The 18,254-nt window shown below is 37.5% G+C and overlaps 1 protein-coding gene across 1 annotated transcript in view; it reads left to right on the top strand.

Moving 5' to 3' along the window:
- Positions 1–16,342, top strand: part of LOC104520217 (fibrillin-2) — a gene marked incomplete at both ends in the record, with an annotated part of 41,898 nt that extends 25,556 nt beyond the window's left edge. Inside the window, 17 exon segments of the mRNA XM_010173987.1 lie at positions 563–688; positions 925–1,077; positions 1,648–1,713; positions 1,995–2,120; positions 2,227–2,346; positions 3,577–3,675; positions 3,678–3,692; positions 4,116–4,247; positions 5,601–5,726; positions 8,054–8,260; positions 8,962–9,087; positions 10,593–10,715; positions 10,860–10,976; positions 11,644–11,772; positions 13,438–13,557; positions 15,346–15,577; positions 16,183–16,342. Of these exon segments, the coding sequence (XP_010172289.1) occupies positions 563–688; positions 925–1,077; positions 1,648–1,713; positions 1,995–2,120; positions 2,227–2,346; positions 3,577–3,675; positions 3,678–3,692; positions 4,116–4,247; positions 5,601–5,726; positions 8,054–8,260; positions 8,962–9,087; positions 10,593–10,715; positions 10,860–10,976; positions 11,644–11,772; positions 13,438–13,557; positions 15,346–15,577; positions 16,183–16,342 (2,177 nt within the window).
- Positions 16,343–18,254: the final 1,912 nt, after the last annotated feature.

The following is an 18,254-nucleotide window of genomic DNA, read 5'->3' as shown; positions in this document are numbered from 1 at the left end:
TGTTAATCATGGCCACAGAGTTTCTTCAACTAATCCTAAACCATTATTTACAGTAATAATCAGTACTTCAAAAGAGCAGTTTTTCCATCCCACTAATGCAGCTGAATTGCTGAGCTTTGTATATTAGCAACTACCACACTAATAACTAGCTACAGTTTCAGTTCAATAATCAGTAAATCAGCATGAAAAAAACCTACCTTTAATTACAAGGAACTCCCAACATACAGATTTTTTAAAAAATTCATCTTTGGATGTTTTATGTTTCCAGATAAATATTTGTCTTATCAGAAATATATCTTCTCTTGTGTTTTAGTCTGAAAGCATTTGTTTAAGGTTTATATTATAAATATGACAAAGAAAAGAATGGCATTTGGAGAGGAAAATCCATGCCAACATTTGAAATAATTTGAAAGAGTTAGTGGAACCTTCAGGCTGCTCTATCTCTTGGGTGCTTCATTGGATAAGTCCTGCTGAAGTTAAATAAATAAATAAACAATCTTTCTTAACCAAGAAATTCACAGCCAAGGTTGTTACAGTGAACCTTTTCTCCTTTAATTTACAGATATTAATGAGTGTAATGAGGATCCCAACATCTGTCTCTTTGGCTCTTGTACGAACACTCCAGGTGGCTTCCAGTGCATCTGTCCTACAGGTTTTGTGCTGTCTGATAATGGACGGAGATGTTTTGGTAAGTTAATGATGAAGGAATGTAATAACTTATTCTAACAGATATCAAAGACTCTGTGGAATAAGTAAAAGGGGACCTCTGCAAGTCCCTTCCAAACTATGCCCTTATGAGAGCTGGAAAGTGCTTTCAAAATAGTATGAAAATACAGGCCTAACATTATTCCTTTCAGGGCTAGGCAGTCATCATCTAACCAGGTAGGGGGTGCTAGCTTCACATAACTATATTTTGTTTTTTAGATACTCGCCAGAGCTTCTGTTTCACTAACTTTGAGAATGGGAAATGCTCAGTGCCAAAGGCTTTCAACACCACAAAGGCAAAATGTTGCTGCAGTAAAATGCCAGGAGAAGGATGGGGCAATCCTTGTGAGCTCTGTCCAAAGGAAGAAGAAGGTACATATCAATTAAAATAATGCCTTTTTAGGTGGGAAGAAAGGAAGACCATATTTTTGTTGTACCTTTTTGATCATTAGAAGTAGAGATCTTTGTGGCATTCTCTGTTATTGGCCTTTTCTAGCACCATTTTCAGGTCAACAAAAGGAACAAAATCAAATAGAAGAAACCTCAGAGAAAGAGAAATATGGAGTTGTTTTTGCTCTGTAGAGAAATTAACTAGTAGCCTCCATCAGTAGATCTAGCCTGCTTTAGGCAAAAGAGAGGAGCAAAATGGGACAGTGCCAAGAATCCCTGAAGTAATCAACAGTTTTCAGTTCTTGGTTTTCTCCAAGTACAGAAGGGGGAAGGCACCAAGCACATGCATGCAGAAGCTCAGTGAGTTCTAGTGCTGCTTCCCCGACCTAGAGACAGTTACGTTTGCATCTGGCCAGACAGTGTAATGACTGTGATTTAAACAGTTGACAGTTTGGAAAAATGTGATATATAAGATTTTTGGATGGCTTTAACCATCTGTCATGGTTCTCTCTCTCTCACTCACTTTTTTTAAAAATAAACATACCTCTCCAGTTGCTTTTCAGGACCTGTGTCCATATGGTCATGGAACAATTCCTGGAATTGATGCTACACGTGAAGGTAGGTATTCTTTTTCCTGATAATTAAAAAAAGTTATTTATACTTAAAACTGGACTTGGATATTATAGTATGTGATGGCTTACTCCCTGCAGCCCCAGGTGAGAAGAGGCTGACTTATAATAAATGTGGACCATTATGAAATTATAGTTAAAAGATTATTTTGAAATTGCATGGCTAGAGACAAACAGAATGGGGTGCTTAGTTTTTTTGAAATGCTTTTTTTAAAGACTTGATACAGAAATACATTATCTAAATGATGGCAATATCTTCCTGCTTTTTAGATGTCAACGAATGCCTTGAAAGCCCAGGGATTTGCTCAAATGGTCACTGCATCAATACTGATGGGTCATTCCGCTGTGAGTGCCCCATGGGATACAACTTAGATTACACTGGAGTACATTGCATTGGTGTGTCCATATTTCATAAATTACAAGAATTGTAACACTTGAATTTAAAACACAACTTGAAATGTGTCCCAGTTCTCTTCAGTTTGCATTTATTCATTATATACAGATACAGATGAATGTGCAATTGGCAGCCCATGTGGAAATGGTACGTGCACCAACGTGATTGGCAGTTTTGAGTGCAACTGTCATGAAGGATTTGAGCCAGGCCCAATGATGAATTGTGAAGGTAACTTGTCCCCTTTATTTTTTTTTTCCTTTAGTTTTTGTCCAGTTCTCAGTATTCAGATTACTTTATTATCCAGGCCTTTGGTGCTATAATAACTAGGAGGAAAAAAAGTTTCTCTGCTTAAAATATGTAATTGAAAAAGAAGTCCTGAATTGATTTAAGCAGTATTTTTAGTTTATCACAGGATTTCCCAAACTGTATGCTGTAATATGTTATGTTAATCAGCTGTTTGTTGGAATAGGGGAGGGAGGAAGTAACTGTTGAGCCCCCAAAAATATCCTCATAAATGGTATTGCTAACTGTGGCAAAAATGCCTGAATTTGCAGAGCATTTTTCATAACTGAGGCAGAGCAGTTACGAACTGACCCACTCATCACAGTTATAGTAACAAGTGATTTATACTGAACATAACAAACTGAAGTCAGACTACTGGTCCATCTAGTCCATTATTTCATCCGTCACAGCTGAAATGCTAATGCAGCATACAAGCATGCCTAACAGCTTCCTGCAGTTCACTCCTCTAATACAAGAGCTGAGGATATAAGGAAAGTACGATGTAAACTAGGTGATGGATCCCTGCAGGGTGGGTTTAGCATCCACTTCTGGATCTGTTAACTAAGAATCTGTCCCATACAGTCCTGAATCTGCTGATACCATCTGCCTCCCCAGCCTCTTATGGCAGCAAGAACCAGAATGTCACTACTTTCACTATTTAGAGAAGTACTTTCTATCATCTGTTTTAAATTAATCCCCTATTAGTTTCATTAAGTATCTATTATTTTTCATAGGCTGGGTTTTGTGTACAACCATTCTGCTCTCATTGGATGCTGATCAGGATGCTTCTTACAAATTTTGTATTTTATGCATCATAATTAGTTTGCTTCCTGTAGCAAGTGTTTGGGGTTTTTTTAGAGTTGAGAAAAAAGTTGACATCTCTCATTAAAAAATGATCATATAATAAAAAACTGAAATAAGCCTGTTCCAACTTGTCATTCTAAGCTCAAGTAGTTCCATGTTTATTATGCCATTATTTTTAAGCAGGATTTTGTTGAATTTTCTCTGGCAAAACCAAACATCCACAAGTTTCTCATTTAGATTATTACATTTCTGATACTTTTTAGCTGACAAGAGAAGCACAGGTATAAGAAAACCTTATTGGTAATTGTTTTAATTATTTTAAATTGTTTTAATTAATAGTGGAGAATTATTGTTTTCTTCCTTTCTGTTCAGATATAAATGAGTGTGCTCAGAATCCCTTGCTGTGTGCTTTTCGTTGTATCAACACTTACGGTTTCTATGAATGCACATGTCCAGTCGGCTATGAACTAAGTGGAAGATGTGCAGAGGTAATGACTGACATATAAACCTTTCCCCAACTTCCATCACCCTGTATTGGCCAAAAAATAATCCAAATATGTCTGTGCATCTTGTATTCATCCTCTCAAGGGAAGGTAGCAAACAACCCAGCAGATGATGATTTACTCTTGCAGAACTCATGTAGACCAGTATCTAATGTTCTTGTTATCAAGTGTACCCCTTAATGGGAATTGTAAAACCAAGAAGGTCCCAGTGGTGAAGTTCATCTTTAACATGACAAGATGATACAGCTCCCAAAGGTTAAGACAATTGCAGTTAAGCATAGGTCTCAGATTTTTCTTCAGTGATTCAGGGAAGTCTGTATGTCCTTTTTCTTGAGAAAGCACTAGTTGTCTTCAGTAACTGAAGCTGCTGGTAGGAAGTTCAAACACAATTTTTATTTTTTTTTCCAGATTTAGATGAGTGTGCTGAAGGTCTCCATGATTGCGAATCAAGAGGCATGATGTGCAAAAATTTGATTGGTACCTTCATGTGCATTTGTCCTCCTGGAATGATCCAGAGACCTGATGGAGAAGGCTGCACAGGTAAAGCTTAGAAAGGGAAGAAGGCATCTACTGAAATACAAACAAGCAAACAAATGAAAAATTCTCTGTATATGGATATAGTGAACTAGAAAATAGCAATTCAGAAAGGACACCTAAGATAGCTAATGATGCCAAACATCTTAAACTTTCTTTTTTGTTTCAAGGTTTTAGCCTCATCTGAAAGTAGTTCTAAATGTCTAATAAGTATTTCAGAAGAAAAGCTGGTTTTGTTTCTTCTGTTGTACAACAAAATCAGAAAGTTTTCCAGATACTTGTTAGATTTAAAAAATTAAGTTGACAAACAAAAAAGATCTCATTTGATGAGTAGGAAGCAAAATTATCATAAATAAAAAGTTACATTTCCATTGACATTAATACTGTTTATAAATAATGTGGCAGTTCCTTAAAGAATTAAAACTTTAAGATTCTGAAACAACATATAAAAGCCATGAAGAGCAAAAGATGAGGAAACTGCCGTAGTTGCAAATAATTCTGCATCCTGTAAGTCAGCAAACAACTTTTCTCCATCATTTTCTCAATCAGTTGAGGGGAAAACAATAGCTACATTTTGGCAAATTATACTTTGTTTTGGTACATAAAAAAACGCAAGACCATTCCAAAGTTCTCTGTGGACAGAAGTAGCTGAAGCTGTCATTGGCTGAGAGGAATAAAAAAAAACCCTAAACCTCCATCTCAGTGAATGCTTTAAATTAAAGTATTTTAAAAGTGTTCCTTCAGCAATCAAATGACTATACTCTCCTTTACAGATACTTTATTATTTTTTTCAGGGGAAATAATCTATATTCACAAGAATTTTGCCTTTTTAGTCATGTAATGATGCCTTTAAATCACCTGAGGTTTTATTTTAAGCATCTATAAAGGTGTGCAGTTGCTTACAGTATCTGTGCCATTAGCTATGGAAGAAGATACACTAAGATAGTAAACTGTTTCAGGGAAATGATGTGCAAACTGAAATGTGACCAATTGCAGAAGAGGTCAAATGTATTCAGAGACTCTTAATGATTACTAAGTGAAAATTTGTTATTTAAATCATGCATGTATTCCAATTTTATTTATATGTAACTTACCAGGTAAAAGTTATGCCTAGAACTTGTTCTGCTGCAAATGTTTTCTGCTTCTTGTTATAGATTGCAAAGAACATAAAAGGATTAAAGCTTTCATCCCACGAAGTACATAAGGAATGGAATAGGATAGTGTTATTAGCAAAGTCATTTCCAGGCTGAATCAGTTGATTTTCCACTTCTTGCAAATATTATGCAGAATAATTAATGCATTCTATGAGTCTGGTGTGTTTTCTTGTAACCATTTTTTTTTAATTGTATTTTTCTGAAGATGAAAATGAATGCCGCACCAAGCCAGGTATCTGCGAAAATGGTCGTTGCATGAATGTTATTGGGAGCTACCGATGTGAATGTAACGAAGGATTCCTGTCAAGTCCATCAGGCATTGAGTGTCTTGGTAAATGCCTCTTTCATATACATTTCATCTTACATGAATAAAGTATAAAGGATGCAGAATGTAAATTAGGCTTCTGAGTATCTAACAGCTCTCATATCTACAGAAATTAAATAATGATCCTTACTAATTAAACAATTATATTAAATAATGATAGGAATAAGAAGCATCTTGAGAATGTCAGCTGAGTCTAGCAATCAGGGGCCTCACATAGAAGTGTCTAAATTCCAAAGGACATAAATAGGCTGCTGAGTGAAACTATCCAGACAAAATACAGGTATTTTTAAAGAAGAAGCAGAATTTAGTTACCTTTGCTAGATCAGAAACTGTGGCACAAAAGCAAAATTGTTTGCATATTCAGAACACAGTCTTAACCACAATACTGCAACTAGGCATACAAATTTTCTGTACCTTTAATTCAGAGAGTGATTATGAACACAAAATACTAGGACTTTGTCAAAAATTGCAAGATACATGAAAAAGTTTTGAGGCAGTTCTGCACATTAAATGCTGATGAAAGGTATTATATTCATCAACCTGTATTTCCTTTTCAGTATGTTCAGACTTGTCATTTGCGCTATAAAATTAATTATTCCCTTTTTAGAAATCAAACAGAACTGCAAAACTTTATTTTTTCATAACCACTGTTCAAGTGTAGATCCTTCAAATTGTTTTACAGTACTGAAACTGTATGAGTATTTATTAGTATTCTTGCATCAAAATACTTCTCTATTATCTTAGGTAAGTACTATGAAACCATGTCCCTTTAAATTGTCATCAGTCTGCATTGACTTCATGGCAAAGCAGTAACATTGGAAGTGAAGGGTATTTCCTAAGTATTAAGCCCAGATGGGAAGACGATGCTGCAATCTGTTAACACCAGACAGTCATTAATGTCAAAGAAATACCCTACTTGGAAGTCACTATTGCTTTCTTATATTTAATATTATTTCTTACTATTTTCTAAAAACTATGCTTTGAATTAGTTTGCTTTTTCTTTATGGTTTCCTGGGTCAGAAATTACAATAAAAAACGAGTCTGGCAGAAACAGAGTATTCCTTCAGAATTAAAGCACAAATGTTAAATCTTAGATTACATTATTATAAATATATTGTGCAAGCCTTTATATTCTGTTCACATTAAAACTTATTCCACACCTCAAATTGTGCACAAAGCATTATATGTTCTTCAAGTCCTAATGTGCATAAAGACTTCCACAATATCCCTACCTAGGAGAAGTCTGCTGAGTGTTGCAAATTGCTACAGGAAACATGCTGTCTCACACAGCTGGCCCTTTCAGTAAGGACTGCTTTATTTGACGTAAACAGTTAAGTTATGGGGCACCCAGAGTAAGTTTTGCCTAAAGCCAGTTTGCATTTTGCCTGATTCGTGTAAGAAATGTACAGGTGCTACTCCTCATACTTGTAAAAGAGAAGGTCAGCTGGATGTTAATACATATACACGTTCTGAGGGATCTGAAGGATTTGAACTTTTAGCTTTAACAGGAAAAAAAAAAAATCTTTCATTTAAAAACAAGCATGTGTCAGACCATAGTTAACAATGTCTCCATTTTAATTAACAAATAAGACAGGTGACATAACCTATTTAGATGATACCATCTCTGCAAAATTTACAGTTTCCCTTAGCATTGGAAGCTGGGATCTCTGCTCTCTGCAGCTGCGTGTTTGAAGGAGACTTGTAGGAGCTTACTGACTCAGAAGTTTGCTCCTTTTTCATGATTGACAGGTGTTAACCAAAAGGTTAAAAATTAAGGAAAACTGAATTAGAAAGGAACAGATCAACAGTAAGGCCTTATATTTTTTTTCCCAACAAAAACTAGGAGTGCCACTGAAAAAGTACTGAGTTGCACAGACACTTTCAAGTGCTAAGGATTTTGTGTTTTAAACCACATTAAGATAATTACAGATGATTGGACATGCTATTTTGGCCAGTAAACCAAACAAACTTCTAACTGCACTCTGAGTAAATCATTCAAATGCAAGCCAAACATAGCCGGCTTAAGTGGAAGCTCAGTTTCCCCTGCAGCCTGTTTTACTATGGAGCAAGCTCACCAGATATGTCCCAGGGCACAGCTTTCCTGGAAGTAAAACTGGTACTCAACTCATGCAAGTACTGAACTTCAGGGATGTCTGGAATACACTCGGAATGTCGGGAGGTTATCAGAAAACAAAATAGACTTCACAGACTGGTTGCTAATAATCTTCCAGTGTTTGCATGTGTTGACAGAGAGCTAGAATAACGCATCAGATGCTTAATGGATCAGATGTTGTCTCCTACTCTTTCTTGATCTCTCTCCTTCTCCCTTACAGATAATCGCCAAGGGTTCTGCTTTGCTGAAGTTTTACAGACAATGTGTCAGATGGCTTCAAGCAGCCGTAATCTTGTCACTAAATCTGAGTGCTGCTGTGATGGAGGTCGGGGCTGGGGTAACCAGTGTGAGCTCTGCCCAGTTCCCGGAACCACCCAATATAAGAAACTCTGTCCACACGGACCAGGCTATACTACAGATGGAAGAGGTATTTGTAGGGATGAAAAGAGGCAGAAAAGGGGAAAAGAATATGCTCGTATTTAAGAAAATGCAGAGTTCTCTTTGATGTTTCTTTGAAGAATTTCCTGCAAAACAACAGAGTTTGATTTTTCAAATGCTGCTGAGAGACCAAAAATTAAAACCATCTTTAAACAGTAGCTGAAACCAGAATACTCACAGCTGTGCAGAATTTTCAGGGTTGGGATCTAAAACAGGAGGTACCAACCAGTAACAAAAAGCTAGAAATCATCCCAAAGCTTTTGCATACTGAAAAATTGCATACATGGGAAAGGCAACAACAGTTGTTCTCACAAGAATCTCACTGTAATAGTAGAGATCGCTTTGCAATTACTATTTCCACACAGAAAGCAAAAGTTGACATACATTTTTAAATTGTGATGAAAAACTTTGGACATCATCTAACCAGTCCTAAGAAAACTCACTTTAAGGATTTTCTATTTTGAGTTAGCAAAACTGGAACCTGATCACCCAGTGAAATAGCAGGAAGGTTTTGATACAAAAAACAATAATGAAAATTTGAAGGATGTTTGACTTTGAATTCAGATCCATTTTTAAAGTGAAAGAAAGGGTAAAGTTCCTATCGGAAGCATGATGATGAGGAACTCTGCAAAAATGGAGGAGAAGAAAAAGAAAATTTAAAAGATGACATATTTAATTTTTTCTGTACAGATATTGATGAATGTAAGGTCATGCCAAACCTGTGTAGGAATGGACAGTGTATTAACACCATGGGCTCCTTCCGATGCTTTTGCAAAGTTGGCTATACCACTGACATAAGTGGCACATCTTGTATTGGTAAGATTCAGCATCTTAATCCTCAGTTATTTTTTTTATAATTGGTACATAATGACATTTCAACCTCTGTAAACCTTTGTATCAAAGCAGTTTTTTTCTCTTTATGTCTTGTCTATCATTCTTTTCCTAATACACACTTATATTTTGGTATTTCATTTGGGGAAATCAAGAAAGAAGCTGTACTGGCAATATTCCTGCAGTAGAATGAGCACTAAAATGCATTACAGCTGTATAACCATTTTGACTGAGAAACCAGCTCATTACTTCATGGTCTACATTTTCCCACTTTCCTGTTGGTTAACACATATAAGTATATGTGGTGGTTTGACCCACAGTGGGACCATGTGGTCCCGCACTCATCCCCCCACACACCCAGTCAGATGGGAAGGGAGACACAACAAAGGGGGCACAGGATTAGGAATGAAGGACAGGGAGGGCTCACTCACCAGTTATGGTCACGGGTAAAACAGACTCAACTTGGGGAAGAAAAATCAATTTAATTTGTTGCACATCATTTGAGTAGGCAAAACAACCACATCTTACAACACCTTCCCCCACCCTTCCCTTCTTCCCAGTTTCAAATCACTTTGCTCCCTATTTCCCTACCTTCCCCGCCAAGTGGCACAGGGGACAGGGAATGGAGGTTACAGTCAGTTCACCTCTGCTGCTCTTCCAGGCATGGAGGTCCAGGAACAAGATGTTCCAAAGCAAACTTCCCCACTCACCGCCCACTCTGGGGGTCCACCACCACTCTGGCACTGAGCGACTCTCGGGGTCTCAGATCAGTCACACTTGGCCTCAGGCTCAACTTCTCTGCTCCAGCCTGGAGTCCTCCATGCTCTACACATGGGTCTCTGCTCTGCTGTTGAATCTCCATGGGCTGCAGGAGGCTTTGTCTTCTCCTACTCCATACGGTAGAATTAGGTGCGGGTCTTTGTCTTTTCCTCTGGCAAGGAACCTCTCTCTCTGTTCCTTGTTTAGGCTGATGGTCAGCTTTTGTTCAGGTCAATGGCCTCTCCTCCAGGTTCACCCCCACCTTTAGACATCATTTCTCTGTTGCTCATTGGCCCAGCCTGGAATGGGGGGTCTCTGCCTTGGTGCCAGGGGAGCTTTTAGCTCTCACAAGGTGGCCCTTCCCCACCTACCAAAAAAAATGCGCCCTCCCCCCCCTTTTTTTTCCCCCGCCCAACGCAAACCCAGCACAGTATATCATAGTATGCTCAAAAATAAATATTTAGTCCTTAGATTAAAATATTAATGCCACTGTCATGCTATAACATTACTCTTTCAAGACGCTCAGTTTGTCACTGTAGTTGCAACTCCATAGAAACTCCACAGCAACACATCTGTAGAGAAATAGAAATTCTGAACAAATGTAAATTGGGGACTTTTTCTCCAAGCATTTTTTCTCTTTAATACTTAATACACTGTTCTATTTAGAAAACACCATTCAAAGACAGACAAAAAAATCAGTAGAACAGATACTTAACAGTTTCTCTCTTTAGATCTTGATGAGTGTTCCCAGTCTCCTAAACCATGCAATTTTATTTGCAAGAACACAGAGGGGAGCTATCAGTGCTCATGTCCTCGGGGCTACATCCTTCAAGAAGATGGAAAGACATGCAAAGGTAAAGTTATACACAGTAACTTCTAATTTTGTTGCACTTTGACTTAAAAAGAAATAGTTTTGAAGTATGATATTTTTATCAAGTTAGACTAAATGTACCTCTTTTTTTGTTGGCTTTTCTTAAGACAACATTTCTTACTTTCAGATCTTGATGAATGTCAAACCAAACAACACAATTGTCAGTTTCTCTGTGTCAACACACTTGGAGGCTTCACATGCAAATGCCCACCTGGTTTTACACAACACCACACAGCTTGTATTGGTAAGAAAAACATTTGTTTTCTTGCATCAGTTTTTCTGTAAGAACAATATTCTCAATGTTCATTAATTGTTTCTTTTGTTCTGTATAAACAGTAACACAGAGCAATAACATCAGCAGTCCAGAAAACAGATTTTGAAAAGCAACAACTGTAGCTAAAGAAAAATCTGTCTATCCACCATTTGTATTTTTTTGCTTATAAACAGTTGTACATATTTAAGACATATTATTATATTCTAAGTATAACCACATGGAGAGACAAAGAGGTAAAGTATTAAAATTAGATTTTAAGTGTAGTTAAACAAAAACAGACTGCATTTTCTTTTTTTAATGGATACAGCTGTCTATAGATCTTAAGCACATGTATGAATCTTTCCAAGTGAAACTATTTTAGTTCAGCTAATACAAAAGTGCAGCATTTTTCCACTGTAAGCAATTACATACCTTGGTCTCTCGCACTCATAACTGAATTACAACTTGCACTTCTAATTTATTAATTACTCTGCATGAATCAACAGGTCATCTGACACTTAAATATGAAGCGCTACATTTTCAAAATAAACTGTTGCACCTCTGTGAATTTCAGCCTCTTAAGAAATGTTTTATCAACATGTCTAAAATCATGCCACAGAGTATACCAACCTTTTTCTCTCTCCTCTGCCTTTTTAAGATAACAATGAATGTGGTTCTCAGCCATTGCTTTGTGGATCAAAAGGAATTTGCCAAAACACCCCAGGAAGTTTTACCTGTGAATGTCAAAGGGGATTTTCTCTGGATTCTACTGGATTAAACTGTGAAGGTAACTACTAGTGAAGGTCAAATTTTTTATGGTGCAAATCCTTACTCCTGTGTCTAGTGAATCCTGTGATGTCAAATGCAGCTAAAACAGAGCACCAGCCATACTAAAAGTAACTACTAACAAGAAATAAGAATTTATTTGAGTAATTTTAAGCATAATTGTATGTAAGAACACACTGCCTGAGTAATTGTTACACAAATTAGAATAAAAAGTTACATTTTACCTGAACTCTTGAACAGCTGTTTCCGGGCTGCCATTTCTACTTCACATAGGTTTATGTATCTAAAAGTCTACTAGTTTCTTCTTTTTCATTTTTATTTTCATAAAGTCTAAAAAGAATTTCTCTACAATTTTTGTTTCAGCTAATTGTAATCATCTACTTGAGGGTATCTAAGATTAGATTCTAAATTCTGTATTTTAAGTCTTCTACCATAGAGATACATATTCAGAAGGGTAATTCACTACAGTTAGAATACAAATTATATTGCTGAGCTTCATCTCTCTGTTGGCTCAAAAGGGAGCCCCAGTCAGGAAATCTCTGTTTGAGAGCTCCAGACTCTTCAGTGGGCGTCAGATGTTGAGCAAAGAAGAAATTAAAAGGCAGTACTAGGCCATCTGACTGCTGGGAATTAGAAATCAAGAGGTATACATGCACAAATTTATGACATCTCAAAATGTCAGCTACCTTGATGCAGCATTTAAAACAGGAATTTATATTTAGAGCCTGTTTCTAGAGAACAGTGCAGAAAATATGCAGCCAGAAGTTTTAGAAAGCATTATCTTCTGTCAGATTACTTTGTTCTCATAAAGTAGATATATCCTTATTGTGTACTTTACCCAGCAACTATGAAACAAAACACTAAATTATACATATCAAAGCATTCACAAGATCCATAAACAACTAGCACATCAGAGCTGCTCTATGCCATTACTGATAAAATTACAGCTTTCAATTGCTGACACGATGGTTTTCTGCACCTCAGGCTTTGGGACATCACAGTTCCATTAGGTTTGTGTCAAACTGTGAACAACAAGAGTGTGACTTAGAATCCATGATATCATGCATGATTTCTTATTTTATACTAGAACTGCATACTGTACCTGATACATTAGGCTGCTTAAAATATACTTACTTCTTATAGCAGACTCTATTTAATTTTGGTTTTTTCTTTGTGACTTTCTCCTTTATTTACACATACCTCAGAGACTTTTTAGATGGCTTTTTCTTTTTAATTGCAAAGGTAAGCACTTACATTCAAACTTGGTATGTATTCCTTATATTCAAACACTTCAATATGTTCCAGGAGACTGAAAGCTTAATCCTACACAGTTGGTTTGAAAACTGAAATTCAAAAAAATTATATTCTTAACATTACAACAAAGCAACATCATGTGGGATTACTAGGAACAGTGTGTCTTCTCCAAATCTGAGTAATGTAAAGGCTCAAAAGCTCCAATAGGATTACTGATAGATAGAAAGAACACTACATTAATTGACTTTCAGGCTTTCCAAAAGACCGAGCTGAATGGTGCTTCCATCTTACAGCAGTAGTGCTCTGTCATAAATACTGATGTTTCAGTGTTTATGATCAAACTGGGTAACATATTTGGCAATGTGTGTAATTGTGTGTTCTTTCATATTCTACTTCTCTCCTAATTGCAAAGATGTGGATGAATGTGATGGAAACCATAGGTGCCAGCATGGCTGTCAAAACATCCTGGGTGGATACAGGTGTGGATGCCCTCAAGGATATATACAGCATTACCAGTGGAATCAATGTGTTGGTAAGGAAACAAACAACACAGAATACATTTAAACAGCAAAGGTGTCATAGTGTTTATAGTGACAGCTGCCAGGAGAGGACAAGAATGGGCAGGACAAAGGGTACGCATTCACAAATGTTTTTTTCCTCTCTCTCCCTCCTTCCATACACTTATCACTCCCAATGTAAATCATCAACTTAAAGAAACAAGAAAACTCGCTCATCTTGTTGAAAATCTGTATGACCAGGAGTTTTCCTAGTAAGGCCTAAGCTCTGACTCCTCCTTCTCAGAAAAAATCCCATTTTAGAAAGTGTAAAGATGTTCACTGAATTCCTGAAAGCATCAATATAAATACCTCTGCTGGGGAAAAAAGAAACCACAACAGGAAAAGAAAAAATCCCACCTTTTATCAGTAAGAATCACTCACCATCATAAGCAACTTGAGAATACAACAGAATAGCAGCTATAGTGAATGGGGATTAAAAATAGCAACATAACTGTTACAGGTTTCCTAATTAATTCTTTGGGCTGGAAACAGGGATAAATTAATCAGTTTAGCAGTTTTATTGTAGGTTTAGTTCATTCAGTCCATCATTCCTTTTCTGTGTTTTGTGAACTAAGCTAACTCCTACACCAAATGAAATGTGTGAATCTTTTGTGGTTTTTTTAATAAAAACCAACACACACACAAGAAACCCTACCATGTACTGTTCACAAGGCACCATAACAACGTATTTACCTTTTCAAGTTTGCTTTCATGGTTCTCTGTCAATGGTGTCACCCAGAGGATGGCTGTGAGCACTGCCATGCATTTCTTACAGGCTGATCTTACTGTCCTGATCCTAGACATATAAATTACTTTTTTATACCTATTTTACACTAACTAGCACACCAGGCAGTTTTTCTGAACTCCCAGGCACCATCATCACTCCTTACTTAATACTGCTTTACAGCAAAAAAAGCAAGGGACTGGGGTGGGAGCAACAGGAACACACAATGAACAACTTCCACAAAACTCCAAACCAGCTACAGTGTCTGAATATTATAGATAGTCCTCAAAAGAAGGTGTCTCCTGGTAACTGTAGGCAAGAATGGTAAAGCATGCACTAATGGTATTGGAGAGGAAAACACCTGCAGGGAAACAGTACCTTGGTAAGATAAATAAAATAAGCAATTTGTGCCAACTATCAAAAGTGTAATCTTCCATACAACAAGCTACTTTCGTTGCTCATTTTTCACAATATAGCCTGGAACCAAGTCAGACACGCTGACTGAAGGAATCATCTTCTCTGTATCTTAATTCAACATCCACAAGGTGAAGACCATGCTTCCTTTTCTCTGTCGCTTTGATCGGCTATTTAGATTGTCTTTCCCCTCACAGAGCCTGCAGGTTTCCACTACAAGTATGTGCTAACTTTGCCCCATCGCTAGGAACACTATCATGGTTGGAGTATGACTGCAGTTCCAGCTCATTTCTCCTCTGTGGACCTTACATGGTAGGAGTGTACCCTGCCAGGGGAAAGAAGACCCCTAAGCAAAACAGGAGATGTACTTTGAAGGAAGGGAGTGCATTGAGTCAATATAAGGTTAACATAACAGTATCCTAAAATACCTTTACAGCCCAGCTATATGTGTCTGGGACCTTTCCCAATGTACTTTTTCTTCAGAGACCAAGTCTCTATGGGGTACTGAGGTCAGGGATATAGCAGAACCCTAGGACTAGCAGATACTCTGATTTGTTAACTACATCATGCTTGCTTGATGTCTGTCAGATTAGAAGACACCAATATACTTTTGTTTGCTTACTAGATGAAAACGAATGCTCCAATCCTAATGTGTGTGGCTCTGCTTCGTGCTACAACACACTTGGAAGCTACAAGTGTGCCTGCCCATCAGGATTTTCTTATGACCAATTCTCCAGTGCATGCCATGATGTGAATGAGTGTTCTTCTGCCAAGAATCCCTGCAATTACGGTTGTTCCAACACTGAGGGTGGTTATCTGTGTGGCTGTCCACCTGGCTATTACAGAGTTGGACAAGGGTGAGTATTTCCACTTATTCATTCATCAAGGACACATTCAGAAGGCTATAAAAAGGCTGGACACTAGTCAGACTGAAGAACAGAGGTACAAATGAAGGAGAGGCTGCTAAGTCATCCTTTCTGCTCCCTTTGCATATAATATCCGTAAGGTAGGAAAAAAAGACATGTCTGTACATGCAGCATGACACTCATTTTAAATCTAGTATATAAGCAACACCAGATGATTAGTTCTGCTTTCTCCCCCAGTATCAGCACAAGAACTCCTTCACAAACTTGCTCAATGAGGACTGTTACTGCATCAGGAGAGGTACCTGACAATGACTAAATTCTTTAGTTCCAAAGTTCAGGGCAGGCTGGTTTTGTTCTGTTTCTCTGTAAAACTTGTAAGTGAAAATTAGAAAAGGCAACAAGCCTTTAGCCAACAGTTGTATTTCATTCAGTATGCTGCACTGTGTGAAGAAAATTAATGCACAGACCTCCTGCTGAGGGAATGGAAAGGAAGGGGATACAGACACTGTGGAACAGATTACATACACTCACTTTGCATTTAACAGGACAGTTCATAAAACTGCAAGAATTAACTAAGAGATATTCTTATTCAACAGCCACTGTGTCTCAGGGATGGGATTTAACAAAGGCCAGTACCTGCCACTGGACGGAGATGCTGATGAAGAGAATGCTTTGTCCCCTGAAGCGTGTTATGAGTGCAAAATCAACAGCTATTCCAAAAAAGACAACAGGAAGAAGAGAAGTGCTAATGACACTGTACGTACGAGGACAAATAAGCACTATAATGTACGTTGAGGCACTTTCAGAGATAACATACTCAACACTATCAGAAAATGACACAATTTTTTTTAACAGGCCACATTCTGTGGCAAAAAAGTTTTTTTCCCTGCCTCAGTGTTTTTCACACTTGGGTCCTATTGTCAGAAATGATGTGACAGTCAGAAAGACATCAACAAACATGAACAGATCAAGTTTTTAAAGCTTGTAAAGAATCCTTTGTAGTGCAAGATGTGGTCTAGTTCCTCAAAATATATTCAGGAAAATAATTTTCCTATAATTACAGAGAGCTAGGAAACTAGTCATGTGCGCAACCTGTTCTGCTGTCAGGAGGAGACTGGACAGCTGTCTGGGACAGCTAAATAGATCTTCTTGCAGATCATTTTCGTCCAAGAGTCTTTTGGATGGTTGCTCACAATTGTGGGACACTGGAGTCCATGACCTAGCTGATACGCTTAAGTCCAGTGTTTGCCGAATTGCTGAGGGTATGACAGAATTACACTTAAGACTTAATTTTTTTCTTAATGCATTTTGTGGGCTTGTAAAATAAGTTATGGGATAGTCATGAAAGGAGAGCCCTACTATCTACACCTTTTAGAGGTTTTAGAAGTTAGGAGAGTATACCTGTATATCTGTTATCTGCATTATCTGTATGATAGGATGTTGTCTTGTAGCATTAGCTCTAGTCTTGAAATCTGCAGTAATGGGAAACTGACTCAGTTTAGAGGTGGAGACACGCAGAGATTGTCCTTCAGTAGTGCAAGAGCTGTGTGATGCAAACAGGCAAAATGCAAACACTCAACTAAAACAGTAAGGCGCGCTAGCCACACAAGTTACATTGAAAGAATGAGGTAAGGACATAAAACACTCCAGCCTTAGTACATACTACTTTGCATGATGCCATCAAAGCCAGTTCTTGTACTGGCAAAGTTTCTAAAGAAGACAGTAATCCTGTAATTACTGCTCTAAAGAATATAGTGTTGGCACTTAAAATATAAGTGTTTGATTTCCCCACACACATCCACACTGCCCACAAACATCCTTCCCCCCACATCCCCCCCCAAGCACTCCCATTGGACCTGTTCCAGTCTGAATTCTGTGGTCAATCCACCACAGAAATATATGGATGTTTTGAAAAGCATTTTTTCTATTGCACAGTTAATTTCCTATCTAGTTCATAATTGTTATATCTTTTTATTACATTTTTTATAGCATTAACCTTTTCAGTTTCAATTACTAGAAATACCTTAGCAGTAAAAGTTAAAGGTTTCACATCCATAAAATTATGTGAAGAAAGAAATAATCTCATCACTAATGACATCCATGGGGTGCAGTATTTAAAACAACTACAGTACTTGCTTCTGACCACAGATTTTCCTTGTTTTCACCGTATGTTTTTAATTGCATTACATATTAGTACACATACGTACTCTGAAGTGACTGGAATTCCCTCAGAGAAGTCCTTTGCTGTCTTTACAAGCGTGAAACGATCTTGACATGTAGGCTAGGTACCTCACTCAGTATTGGGTCTGCTAAAGAAGACTACAGTCTATATATTTTTGCAGAAGCACTGTCAAAAGCTGTTGCTTGTTAGATGGCTTTTCTAGGGATGCACTTATTCTTGCTCACCATGCCCAGGTGTGTTCACAGCTAACACCTGTGGACAGATTGACACCAGCAGCATAACTATACTGAAGCTCAAATTTAAAAACATGACTGTTTTGTTAGAAAAACAATGCTGGGACTTTTTTTCCACACTCCTTCTAGTGGTCCAGTGGCAATGTGACATGCTAGCCCTTTCTGTAGAAGGCTAACAATGCAGCAGTTCTCTGCTTACCTCAGTTTCCTTTATAATCACTGTACTTCACAGAATCACAGAATGTCAGGGATT

This window comes from Antrostomus carolinensis, unplaced genomic scaffold (genome assembly GCF_000700745.2).
Source record: "Antrostomus carolinensis isolate BGI_N321 unplaced genomic scaffold, ASM70074v2 scaffold728, whole genome shotgun sequence".
NCBI lineage: Eukaryota > Metazoa > Chordata > Aves > Caprimulgiformes > Caprimulgidae > Antrostomus > Antrostomus carolinensis.
This window is presented reverse-complemented; position numbering and strand designations above follow the sequence as displayed.